Consider the following 13,473-nt stretch of genomic DNA (forward strand, 5'->3'; position numbering starts at 1 on the left):
TTGCATTAAGAATGCCCAAATATTTGCAAATGAAAACCCCTGGCATTTTGCACTTTTTTCTCCCTTTGTACACCCATTTAAAAGAAATTCGTGAAAGGCTCTGAACTTAAATTAATCATAGAGAGACCAAGGGGACAGGTGAGATGTAGTAGCTCAGTCTATCATCAGTAAGTCCAGAACCTCATTTAGAACTCCACTTCATTAGTATGTTGTGTATTTTCACCTCTTTTAGAAGAACCATTATTTTTCCTTTTGCATAGCAACTAAAGCATATTTATTGCGCCAATTTTCTAAAATAACACCTTTTTAAAAAAATTTTTTTTATTTTGGTATCATTAATGTACAATTACATGAAGAACATTATGTTTACTAGGCTCCCCCCTTCACCAAGTCCCCCCGCCATACCCCTTCACAGTCACTGTCCATCTGTGTAGTAAGATGCTGTAAAATCTCTACTTGTAGAAGAACCATTATTTTTTGCGTGTCCTCAGTTGAGAGACTGAGTTCTTGTAATCAGAAAATGGTCACGTTTTTTCTTTTAGGTCCTTCTAAGTATTAACCCTACTTACAGTAGAAATGAACTAAGAAACTTTCTGTATCAGCCATGTCTCCTGTCTTACGTAACTACAGACTGTATTTGAAGAACAAGAAGTTTGCCTCAGGCTTTTTACATTTTGCATTACAGTTTGATAAAGTTAATCCCCTGATAACGGAATTGCCACAGTTTGTCTTTCTACACGTTGGTCTCCAGTGTGGAATTTGAGAGTCGCTGTGCAGCCTCGGGAGCCCCCTGGGCCGTTGTCAGTTGTCTTCTGACCTGGATAAGGTCCCTGGGCCAGTTCTAGTCTCATGAAGAAATATGTGAATAAACGGATCCCATTAAGGAAAGTGATGCTCATGTTTACTTGACAACTTTCTAAGGGCCACAGTCTGGCTGTTTGTGAGCTGAAAGTTTAGAAAAGCAGAGACGAACAACAAGCAGGCATTCCAGCACTTTCCTCAGCCATGGAGACTTCCAAGGCTTTACAGTTTTGTGTTTGTTTGGTTTGGCTTGGGGTTTTTTTGACAGCAGTTCACCAGATCACTTCTTTAGCAATATGAACTTTCTAACTTCTCTGTGAAGCCGCCAGTTCTTTAACCTTTAGGAGGTCAAAGTTCAGTCCCCCAGACGTTTTTGGAGGTGTTACTTGGTGTTACTGTTTAAAAGTACTTCAGCTCACATCAACCAGAAATAACCTTAATATAGGGTTTATTTGAGGCATTGAGATTTGCAAACAATTATATGAATGGGAGGATTTTTTTAAGTGCTAGATAGTAGAACAAGGGAAAAGATAGGTCCCTGAGCCCGGGGACAGGAGTTTCGCCCTCAGCTCTCAGAGCCCTCCTTGCTGCCCTGACCTGGGGAGAGCGGTCATCTCACTGTCCTTCAGCCACAGGTCAGCTCATTGTGACTTCTGAGCATCTTCAGTCTTGGAACCCACACTTTCTAACAGGCTCAGAGGTCTACCCTACAAGTCGGGGAGTCTCTCTCCTGGTCACTCGGCTTGACAGCTTTTTCTTTCAGTTCTTTCTTTATGCTGTAGTTGGAGCCAGTCTGACCAGTTCCATTTCTCTGCTCCGAGAGCCGTGGCAGCTTCTGATAACCAGGGGTCTGGCCCACCCTAACCTGGCCCTTGCTGCCTGCCCTTCTAGTCTCGCACCACTGCCCTGCATTCTGCAGCAGCCTGGTCACCGTTTCTTCCCTCTGCTCTTCCTGAAATATGTCCCCATCCTGGCTCATTACTGGCCCTCTTCTATTCAGCCACTGGGTCTCGGAATTGATTGGACTTCCTCTTGGACACCTGCCCTCATCCTCATCTTTTCACTTTCTTCAGTGCCCCACTCAGGTCTATTTAAAAGTGCAGCACTAGCTTCTTTGTCTTCTCTGGTCCCCTGTTCTCCTTCTTTCCTCCCTTTTTCACACACCCATCTCACCAGGGAACAGTGAATCGCATTCTGCTCTGAACTTCTGAAGTGGTTCATGCGCCCCTCTCCTGAGGCACATACCATCTGCTTTGTTCTGCAGATACCAGGGCCTGTCGTTTCCCTCCTGCTCAATCCTCCGTGCTGTGATCAGAGATGGTCCTGTTTCCCTGCCTGCCTTATATAGTGGCTGAACAAACACTTGATGCTTAAGTTCCCCTTCCTGGTATCCTGTGATAAGCATTTAGAACATTTTATGAAAAGTAAGCTCCAAATTTAAGAGAATAGGTGAAGCTAAGTAGTTTAGAGGTATAAATTTAAATTTAATCTATACTTAGGGTTGGCACGCTTTTTCTTAAAGGACCAGATAGTAAACTTTCTAGCCTCGTAGGCCATATGGTCTCCATCCCACCCACCACCTCTGCCACTGGAGCCGGAGAGCGGCCACAGCCAAGATGTGAACCGATGCGCATGGCTGGGCTGCGGGGACGCGTCTACGAAACAGGCAGCCGGCCCTCAGGCCCTGACTGTCTGACATTTGTGTGCCCCCTTTTTAGATAGTACCAGACTCCCTGATTTCATGCTGATGTTCTTGTAGGGCAAGCAAGTGTCTCAGGTTTTCTGTCAAATGAATTATTTGCAGGAAGATTGGAATTGAGTACTTCTACTTCTGTGGTCCTTTCTCAGTTTTGTTTGAACACTTGGAGTAGAAGGCAAAGAAAAGGAGAAAAAACAGTGAGGAGGCAAGTTTTTTTTTTTTTTCGATTCGAGATTTTAAAAGAGAAAAGAGGGCTGAGAGGTGCCTGTGCTAGGTGGAGGTGAGGGCCAGGGTTCTTACTGCCGATGCCCTGCGCCACCGCAGGCAGGGGCCTGCACGTATTTTGGAGCGAGAGAAAAAGGACTCTCCGAGGTTGTTGATAGAAAGTTTCCCTGAATGCTGATAATGACGGATTCTGCAGGGATGAAGAGCTAAGACTAAAACTCAGCTCCCGAGGCTTGGAGGGAACAGGGGAGAGTTGCCCTTTACAAAGCAGAAAGAGTGACTCCAGGATGTTGCCCGGCAGTAGTCTCCCGGCTGGGGCGCGTGGAGGCTTACCAGGGGGTCGGGGGGCATGGGCGGTTCTTCTGCCCGTGCACCCTTGTCCCTAGAATGGGTCTCTGAGCATCGTGTCTGCGCTGGACGTGCCATGCACTATTCCCTCCATGCCCCTTTCACGTTTCCCTTCTTTGGTTTATGGCGGTATGGCACCTGGGGTGATAAAATTCTCAAACACCTCAGAAGGGAGAGTCCAAAATTCCAGATGGGGAATCCCAAGGTAACAGCATGTGAGCCTTGGTAAGAATATTAAAGGGAACAGGATCTGATGGTGATTTTATACGGGGAACAACTCATGGCGAAAGCTCATGTGGTTCCCTTCTCCCCTTCCATCCATCCATCTGTCCATCCATCTTAAGGTTATAACTGAGAAGCGAGTGGTAATCATGTGGGTACATAGTAACACGTATATGTAAGTTGGAAAAGGAAGTAGGTTTTTTTCTTTCCTGGCAAAGTATGATCTGACTGATTGGTTTGACAACTGACTTAGCCAACTGGAGAAATAGTAGACATTTTCCACAAAAATAAGTGAGCTAAATCAGCATCAGGTTGCAGCAGAGATACAACTGAAGTGCGTATATGATACTTGTTAATAGTCTTTGTACTTGTTAATTTGACATCTAAATCTTTGCCCTAGATTAAAAGGGGTTTCATAGTTCTTCAAAGTCCTTGTGGAAATACGTGACCCAGAGGGGCTCTATCCCATCTGGGTATAAGAACCACCCAAGGAGCTTTAAAAAGTAACATCTGATGGTACAACCTCTCTAGAAAACTTAAGAAATCTTATCATGTACCTTATTCAGTCCAGTTATACCCCTAGGCATTTATCTCCAAGAAAAAAGATCTTTTGTTTAGGTTCACACAAAAACCTGTCCACAGATATTCATAATAGCATTACTCATAATAGCCCCAGAACGCTAACAGCCCAGGTGTACATCAACAGGTAACTGGTTAACAAGCTGGCCCATCCATCCCATGGACTACCACTCAGCAATAAAAAGGGATAAACTATTGATACATGCAGTAGCCGGGATGAATCTCCAGGGAATTGTGCTGAGTGAAGAAAGCCAGTCCCAAAGGTTATACACAATATGATCCTCTTTACGTTACATCTTTGGGATGGAGAGGAGACTAGTTGATTTCCAGGGTGTAGAGTTGGGGTGGGGTGGGGAAGGGAGGGCTGTGTGAACACATGACTGCTGGAAGGGGCCCTGGAGCCTCAACTCCTTATCACATAGACAAGGAGACTGGTGTCTGGAGGAGGTGTTGGTCGGGTGCAGAAGGAAGACGGAGCCCGGATCTCTGCCCCCTGCACCATAAGTATGTTTGAAAATGCACTGCAAGGTCTGGTAGGTTTGAGTTTGAATCCCAGCCCTGCCCTTTGTTGGGTGACTTTGGGAGTGTGGATAAAGTGAAGGTTCCTATGGCCAGGATTCTCACCTGGCCCTGGTTGGCTAGCTCACTACACACGTGTGGGCAATACATTGCTATTGACTCTATATAAAAGAGCTCTGCCCAGTCATCTGGGCGACACACGGCTGCAGGAGAGCAGAGACTGGAGTGGTGGCAGCGCCGAGGACAGACTGAGACGGCTGCGGGGGCGGGGAGGCCCAGAGGCAGAGACTGGTTTGCTGCATGCAGACTTGCTCTGCATGGACGGGATTCTAGTGATTGGCCTGCCAACATGGGAATAAAGTTGGGTATAAACCCTTTCACCCCGAAAACGTTCCATTATCATTCCTCGGTCTCATTGAATCCATAGTAAACTTGCCCAGGGCTGAAACCCATTGACAAGACAGGGTGCCTGACCTCTCTGAGCCTTTGTTTCCACCCCTCTAAGATGGAGATAATAACTATCTTGTGAGATTATCATTAGGATTATGACAACTTGTTTGCAAACTTAAATACCACTCACGATGTAAGACTCCTATTTCTATCAGAATAGTACACATATTAAAACACATGTGTAACTGAAATAAAAGCTTTCTGAAGGATATACCCTTGCAGTACGTTAATATGCTCAGTTTTCTGTTTCATTGTTTAATAAAGCTGGTCATGGTCCCCAGATGCGATGCCGTGACCACGGGATTGAATGAAATAGGCACAGTCCTGTGAGTAAATATCGAGACGTGCTTCTCTTCATGTTGCTTCAGTGCCCCGTGGGTAGGCACTTGACCTGGCAGGGTTCCTGATACCTCCTCCCTAGAGATCAGGTCAGGGTGGTGCTCATCACAGAGCTTTCTCCTTTCCCCATGAGACTCCCTGCTTCTTGAGGGCAAAGATGACCTTGCTCACCATTCTGTCCCAGGACTGGCCTGGGGCCAGGCACGGAGGAGGCATGCAGGTGTGAAGTGCACGTGGGCAAGGCCCTAGGTCTGAGGGCTGAGGTGTGCTCTGCCGTCCGGTGGGTCCCGCAGGGTGCCGGTGTGGGCCCCTGCCCCTAGGGCCCTCGCAGGATGGAGTGGGCTCCTGTGGGGAAGCACCCAGACCAAGTACCTCAGCTGGGCGGCTGCGGCGGTGTCCCTTCCACTCACACATCGAAGCCTGCGAGCAAGAGGGGTGGGATTGAGATGAGCTTAAATTCACTCTGACTTTAAAAAAAAATCATTTGCAAAATTAGCAACTGTTTACTCGCCTAGGGACTTTCAGCTGAGCTGCTTATCGGGTTTTGTGGCCCTGGGGCGAGAGTTGCTGCCTTAGAACACAGGAAGCCTTTGTCCTGTCCCTGGGAGAACAGCTTTCTAAAACTGTTGAAAACTGCAGAAATCTGCAGCTAACTGTAAGAGGTACTGGCCTTAATCTGTGCTTGGAAAGGCGCTGGTCAGTCAGAGGAGACCAGAATCCAAGCACGGGTGCAGGAGGATTGTTTTCAAAATCTGAACAGGAAAGTTTCGGTTATTTATTTGTTTTGCCAGTTATTTTAAAAACTGCTGACATTATTGTTTCCTGACTGACTCACTGTCTCTGGCCTGCTGCTGCATGCGTGAGGCCAGTGTGTGTCTTCTGTGCTCCTAGAAGGAGTAAGGGGGTTTTAGTTCCTTGGGTTTCTGGGGGGCTGGGAGGAGGGTTAGCTATTAAAATTGATGCACATTATGAAGTTGGGTATGTTCCCCAGTGATATTTTGTTAGCATTTCTTTGGGGAAGGAAAAATGAAGACTTTTTCTTCTTGCTAGTAGGGAAAAAAGCATGTCCAGCCGCCTTATTTTTTTTCAAAGATCATTATTGAAATGGGCAGAGTATTACTCTTCAGAGTTTCTCATGTTGTAGCATGAATATTTTATACATATAGCAAGCTCATTTTCCCCATAGCCCGGGTGGCTTCCCATTATGTAGGGTGCGAGATGGATGGGAGCTGCTCCTGTGTGCCTGCGCTGTGCACGTGTGCTAGAACTGAGCTGAGCTGAGCTTCGGAGGCAAGACGAAGCACTGTCGGCCAGCCTGCACTATTAACGGCAAATAGAACTGATTTTATTCAACGGTTTTCCTTTTTTACAGTAAAATGACTGTAGTTACCGTTAAATTGAACTTGATAGGTGTTCCCATCTGCCTGTCATTTGACCCTGTTCATCGTGAAGACTGTGGAGAGGCCCCGTTTGTGGAGCTGGACATCGTAAGCTTGTTGTGTGTGTGCCTGTGCCCCTTACCTAACTGCGGGTTTTCATTTTCAGGCACCAAGTGGGAATGTTTCTGAAGGGAATGAAACTTTAAATCCTGCGTTTCACGTCGGGCTACAGCATTTGCTCAGAGGAGGGAGACAATTTTTGCTTCTTAAGAGTCCACCAACTCAGAGTTGAATCTGTATTTGAATTTAATTTCATTCTTCAGTGGTGTGGCTCCCAGCCATCCATCTTTGGAATGATGGTGCATGCTCTTTTATTTCCAGTCTTTGTAAGCACCTCCACTTTTCAGCAGAGCAGCTGACCATTAGAAATGATACCATATGTGGCATCTGTGACATGTACTTTGCCAACAAAAAGAAATTTCCTTTTTGGTGATGAGCACAGAATTTCAAATATCTTTTAACTAGGAGCTTCCTGAATGTTCTCGTGGATCTCATAAAGTTCTTTGTGATAGCATTGCCCTTTACTCTTGTTTTCTGGCTGAAATATCTGAAGACCACCAGCCTTTGACATCTCTTCCAGACAGCACAGCAGGCCAGGAGCCAAGGTCTGGCCACGGTGCCCAGTCTGGGGAGCTGGCGCCCCTCCGCTGTGTGCTCGTCATGTCAAGGCACTTAAGTTCCTCTGTCTTTGAGTATATTTTTTCCCCTTAAGAGAGGACTTTAGACAGTAAGCAGGGAAGCTGAGTGTCCCTTAGGTGGGAGCGGCTAACCAAATGTGAGGGCACTCTGGACATTCTCTCTCTGTCCACGTGTTTTTTTTCGCGCCTGCTGCGTTGCGTGGTGGTCATTCTTCTCTCAGCATCCAGGGGCTGAGTGTGTGACAAGGATTCCTCTCCTCATCTGCTGATTGTCCCGTTTGCACGTGGAGTGGGAATCTGAACGCTGCCTGTCCCAAGTAAGAGCATGTGTCGTATTCGAACTGGAAGTGCAAAAAGAAAACTTTAAGATTCAATAAAAAACAGTTTTCTTTTCCCTGAGATAAGCAGATTAATAGTAAATAATGTCAATATTTTGGCTGCAGACCATTATCTTGCTATTGATCCAGGAGAAATATGTATTGACTCAGTAGCTTCTGACTCAGTAGCTTCGTTTACTTTTTGCTAACATTGTCGCTGTGCGTTTTCTTCTCCTTTTAAAATACCATAATCTGGTTTCTTTTCCTTTGACTCCTGTCCAGTCAGAGAAGGACAGGGTTAAGTGGAAGCAGAAAGAAGAGCAATTGGAGCCCTGTATTTCAGACGTCAAACCATGTCACTCTTTGTTCTGAAGTTGATGTAATTGATCCTTCCCCACTTACATCCTACCTGACCTCACAGCTTTTCCCAGAGACAGCCATTTTGGAATGCTCTTGTTAGCACATTGGAAGACTCACTCAGTTTCTTGTAATATGTTTCGGTTTTATAATTTTTCATTGTCTGCTGACCGTATTTCCTGGGCTGCATTTTCCAAAAGAGAAACACCCCAGAATCATTTTTGTTGATGGTGAAGGAGACACTCATCAATAGCCGAAAAAGGAGAAAGTGGAGCACAAGCATAGCTAAAGTGGTTTTGTGGGAATGTGATTACAGAGTTGGTTTTCATAATAAGAGGCTGTTTGGCACTGCTGTCTCTGTGAAATGGGCTTGAGAGGCAGTTGCTGCATCTTAGTCCACTACAGATGGACTGCTCTGGTGGGTCAGTGAGGCCCAAGGAGGGATGAGGCCACCTCTCTTTGAGATGCTTATGCTCTTGGGAAGGTAGGAAGAATGGGGGGCATGCCCCGTGGCGGGCAGGAACAAACACCTGCGTTCTTAGTGACCACCGCTGCCCCGGCGCTGTCCTTAACAATGCTTCTGAGCTAGGAGGTTAAACCTTCTCATTTGTTTTAAAAAGAGAAAGAGGGAACCCTCACCGTCTTTGCATTTACTTAGGATCCAGAGCGGGAGTGAGGTAGCAGGTGAGGGGGATTTAGGCAAGCAGGATTTTCTCCCAGGCCTCCCAGCGTGCGGACACACGGATCAATTTCTTATCCTGCGTTCAGCTGGCCGCCGGGTTAGAAACTGCTGATGAAGACATCCCCTCCTGTTGCGTATCAGGTAACGCATTCATTGCAGCCACTGAGCCTAAATCACTGTTGGCTTTCTTCCTGCCGTTCTTTTTTCCCCTGAAATGGTAAGAACTCGTGTGAGGATGAAGTTAGTTTATCCGTGCTAATGCTTTGATTTTTCTTTTCTCTTTCTCTTTGCCGCAGTAGGTAACCAGTTAGGGGCCTTGGTACATCAAAGGTAAGCAGTGGGTTATGTTTTATTATTTATTGATCATTTCTAATTGTTTATTGATCCACCATCTGTACTAGAGTGTTAGAAAGTCAGAGATTGAGAGTGAAAAACCACGGGCTAGATATCTTTAAGACTCAAGTTCTTTGTAGCCCTTTCCAAGGCAGTGTAAGCTCAGGGGATACACTAATAGGAGGTATTGAAAATCAGCCATTATTGTGCGTAAACTTAAAAGACTTCTAGAATGTTGGAGCTGCTCTTTCTGCCCCCATGAATTTAATGTAAAAAGAGAGAATATGAGAACATCCCTCCCAGTTTGATGACTTTCCCAGTGTTTTATGAATCCTTCACCCCTTCGCTTGAGAAGCTGTCCGGAAGAAGTGTGAGTTGTTGGACTTTTCAAAGATGAAGGTTTTGGTTTTCGAGGAGTCATGGGCTGGGGAGGCCAGAGGCTGGCTTCCTCTTCCTGCTGTGATGATTGGGACTTGCCCAAGAAGTTTGGGTGGGTGCCCAGTTGATTTCCTCCCTCCATTTCTCCACACAGTCTCCCCTTGAACATTGAGGACTTAGATACAAAGACCTCTGGGCGTTAGAAAGAGGAGTCTGTAAGACAGGGTGTTTGTGGTCATGATGTTATCCGTTCAAAGAGGATAAAATATTCAGGAAACTCTACCAAAGCTTCTCTTCCCTAATGGGTGAAGTTTTGTGCTGTGGGTGTTACTGTAACATAGCCCTAACCTTCACCAGCAGTGATACAGTTACCTCCTCTTGTATTCTACCCAGAGTTTCTAGAAGTCACCAGACATCAGTTACGCAAAAGATGTATCCTGGGTTTTGTTGGTGATGTGTCTTTGTTTCCTTTGTTTTTCAATGAATTAAAATAATTTAAATGAGGTTATTGTCAGTATTGAATATAACTTTCCTATAAAGCCGGAATTAAGATTTTACTTTCCAAAATGTTTATACTTTGTACACTAGACAAGTTTATCCTTGCATTTAGAATGAAGACTTGTCTTCCTGGAAGCTCAGAATGTTTCGTCTTAATCCGTTTTTTCCTCAAAGAGCAGCTGTGGAAATTGTTTGAAGGGCTCGGTAACTGCCTGAGTTCTGTGATGTTTTGTGCTGTGATAGTGTTGAACCCCACCTAGTAAATTCCCCAGTAATATGTTCTGAGAACAGCCAGTTTGTGCTGCATATGCCAGAAGGGGCGCTGTTACCCTCGCCACTGGGAGCGCCCACCTCCACCAGGGCCCTGAGGCCACTGCAGGCTGGGAGCTCAGCATCCAGGTCTTCAGTGTCGCTGGTTAGGAAGCCTGAATTTTCTGGTTTGGGGGCTAACATGAATACCCCACGAGGTACGGAAAATCCCGGCACGCACGTAAACCTGAGGAGGCGGGCTCTGTGAGAAGGAGACCCTGCTCCCATCAGGAGGCGACAGCAACAAGTGCTGTCTGTGCCATCACATCTCTTCTGAGTGCGGCTCTTTGCCGAGAAACGCAACTTCACTCAGCTTTTTCTGGGGTCGGTAGAAAGCCAGCTGCACGAAAGGTTTAAAAATGCTTACTGTTTTCTTTTCCTTGAATTATTTGCATTTAGCTTCCTCCTAAGGTAAATGTTTAGATTTAATTGCTTTCTGGGGTGTTGGACAGATTGGGTATTGTCCACAATACACTCTATGGCAAATCTGAAGGTTTGTTTGCAAGAGCCAGTGCAGTAGTTGTTTCTTAAAAAGAAAGGAAAAAAAAGAAAGAAAAGCACATAATGGATGGGATAACATTTAACAGAACTACCTTGCAGAGTAAGTGAGGTAATTACTCTTTCCTGGTCAACACTGATTAGACCTCCGTTGGATACTGGTTCCATTTGGGGCATCTCACCCTAATAGACAAAGATAATTAGGGAGACCAGAAAGCAATAAAAAGATTGGAAAACAAGGAGTATGGAAGGAAAGTTGAGTATCTCTTCATCTGGAGAGGAGCCCAGAATAGAAGCCTAAACACCCGCCAGCCTCAGTAAGCGTTAGCAAGACTGAAAGTTAGCCGTGTGAAGAAAAGGCAGTTCGTGGTAGACTTGGTGGTTGAATGAAAAACCAGAGGCTTCTTCCTCTGGCACAAGGAGAGGGAGGCTCGGCTCTTCTCAAGGAGCCATTGGCCAAAGGGTTCATTAGATGATGCTCTTTGTAGGTCGTTTTGGACTTGGCCAAATTGACATGGTTTAGTTTAAGCCTTTATCTTCCAGTGTTGCTAGGATGGGAGATTTGGTGAACTGAAAGGGGCTGCTGAATTCTTCATTCTATAAAATTTTCCAAATGTTCTTTGTTTTTAGGGCAGTAATAACAGAAGAATTTAAAGTGCCTGATAAAATGGTTGGATTTAGTAAGTATTCATATTATTCATTTTGTCCCTAACTCCTGTCTTTTCCATTTTAATTTTTCTGAGTGTGAGTGTCACCTGTAGTAGCAGGCCTTGCACACTGTCCCCTGGAGCCCTGGAGTGCCGCAGGGCTCCCTCCAGACTGAGGGAGAGAAAAGGACTTGGGCCCCAGGTCCCTTCCCCCCACCCAGCTCTCCTCACTTCAGCTAGAGTATCCTCTGTCTGCTGTGTTTCACGGACAGTTTCTGTGGCCTTACAGAAGCCCACCTGATTCTCCATGCTGTGAGCCCAGAGTAAATGTTTGTTGAATTAATTAAGTCATTCATGCATGGTTAGATACGGAATGGGGAGCATATTCTGACCCTGTTCAATTCGTTTCAGTTATTGGCAGGGGAGGTGAGCAGATTTCACGGATTCAGGCAGAATCTGGTTGCAAAATTCAGATTGCTTCAGGTAAGGGCTTTTTTTTTCATGAATCTCAGTTTGGTAGAAATCAGTGTTTTGCAAAGTTTTCCAGATTCCAGTACCTTTGCTCATTACATAGAGGTTTAGGGGGCTTGGGTAAGAATACACGATTGCTGTTTTTCCTGCATTTCTGAGCTGGATTCCCAGATGAGAACGAGTAAAACCAGAGCAGAAGCAGGCCCAAAGACAGGACGACCCATCTGGCCTCTCAGGGAGACCCTCTGCTGTGCTGTGGCCCAGTGGGGTCCCTGCCAACACCTGCTGCCCTAGGACCTCTGTTTTCTGCACCAGAATGTTAATGCCAGACATAGTAGGGCCTGGCAGAGTCCTTTGGCTTTGGGGTTGCTCCTGAGGACTGCTTGGCAGCTCCCCTGGATTAGACTGCCACTGCCCTCTGTGGAAAAAGGCCCACTAGGGGTTCTGGCTGGATTAACACATGTTAAACACAGTTTAGGACCTCTCCCAGCTGGTTCCGTTTTGACTGTGTGATATGGAGAGACAGGTTGAGGAAGAAGAGTTTGTTTTATTTATCGTTTTATTATCTATTTTGAGTTTGACCTCTTTTCATAGTGGAGAAGGGGGTTTGGAAGATATTCAACTATAGAAATGTTTGTCATTTTAAAGGATACTTGCTATATACAGTGTCTTGAAGGCCATAACTGCTGTTAGCTATTTATTTTTTTAAGTAAGAATATTAAGAGACAGCTTTTTTAGGAACAAAATAAAGTGTCATGTATTGTTGGAAAGTAAGATTTTCCTCTCTTGTCAGTGACCTGGAATCAGTTCCACATAGATGTCACTGATCTCTTGGGATATTTGTACAATAACTGGTAATAACCCTGGTGTGAAATACTATTAAATTCCTCACTAGTGTGCCTCAGAGCCCTTTGCAAACCAGGGACCCTTAAACTACTCTGCAAATGGAGAAACTGAGGAACAGTGGGCTCAGTGACTGAAGCACTTATTTTAGCACACATGTGGCTGAGAAACAGTGCTGAGACTGGTCATTAGGGCCAGCTTAGAAACCCCTGCTGCGTGCTCCCAGCTTCCCCCACAGGACTTGTTTCTACTTTGAGGGTGGAGCTACCAGCTCAATGTCTCCACAAGTGGAAGCAAACTGTCTTTTCTGGGAGCTGGAGCTTCTGTGGGGCCCGTGTAGCAACCAGTCCAGAGAGACGGTGTGCACCCAGAGGCAGAGGTGCACCATTGCCTGATGCCCACCAACACACCTCACCTTCTTGATTCTTCTTATAGAGAGTTCTGGGATTCCAGAGAGGCCCTGTGTACTTACCGGAACCCCAGAAAGTATTGAGTAAGTTTATTTTATTTACTTTTTCCTTTCACTCTTTTCCTCCCTCCCCAAATGGGGAGAAACAGAAGGGCAAAACTGTTACTGAACACTGTCAACCCGTGCTGCAGTCTGGCCACAAAGGCAGATGCTTCTGTAGAGAAGGATCTGGGAGGTTGCCTCGCCAAGGGAGTTTTCTGTTACTTTAAACAAATAAGGTATCCCCCTTTTTTTTTTTAACCCTACAGAATTTCTCACAGCTGTCATAACATGTACTTCGTAAACCAGGTTCTCAAAGAGTGTATGTTCACCCTGCCTGAATGCTCTAATCAACTTACTTCTTCCTTGTTAATACCTCCTGTATCTGATCGGGTCTCGATTAGTAAGCCTGTCACTTTGTGAACCGCTGGGG

At 45.7% G+C, this 13,473-nt stretch overlaps 1 protein-coding gene across 4 annotated transcripts in view; it reads left to right on the forward strand.

Moving 5' to 3' along the window:
• The window catches only part of FUBP3 (far upstream element binding protein 3), a 48,282-nt gene that overhangs the window by 13,285 nt on the left and 21,524 nt on the right, over positions 1-13,473 (forward strand). For 3 of the 4 annotated variants that reach the window (XM_036913569.2, XM_036913571.2, XM_036913573.2), the window contains exons 3-6: positions 8,912-8,945; positions 11,262-11,311; positions 11,690-11,761; positions 13,028-13,085. In XM_036913569.2, coding sequence (XP_036769464.1) covers positions 8,912-8,945; positions 11,262-11,311; positions 11,690-11,761; positions 13,028-13,085 — 214 coding nt within the window. The remainder of the gene's footprint in view (positions 1-8,911; positions 8,946-11,261; positions 11,312-11,689; positions 11,762-13,027; positions 13,086-13,473) is intronic. The other variant, XM_036913570.2, reaches the window with a different exon arrangement.

This window comes from Manis pentadactyla, chromosome 3 (genome assembly GCF_030020395.1).
Source record: "Manis pentadactyla isolate mManPen7 chromosome 3, mManPen7.hap1, whole genome shotgun sequence".
NCBI classification, from domain to species: domain Eukaryota; kingdom Metazoa; phylum Chordata; class Mammalia; order Pholidota; family Manidae; genus Manis; species Manis pentadactyla.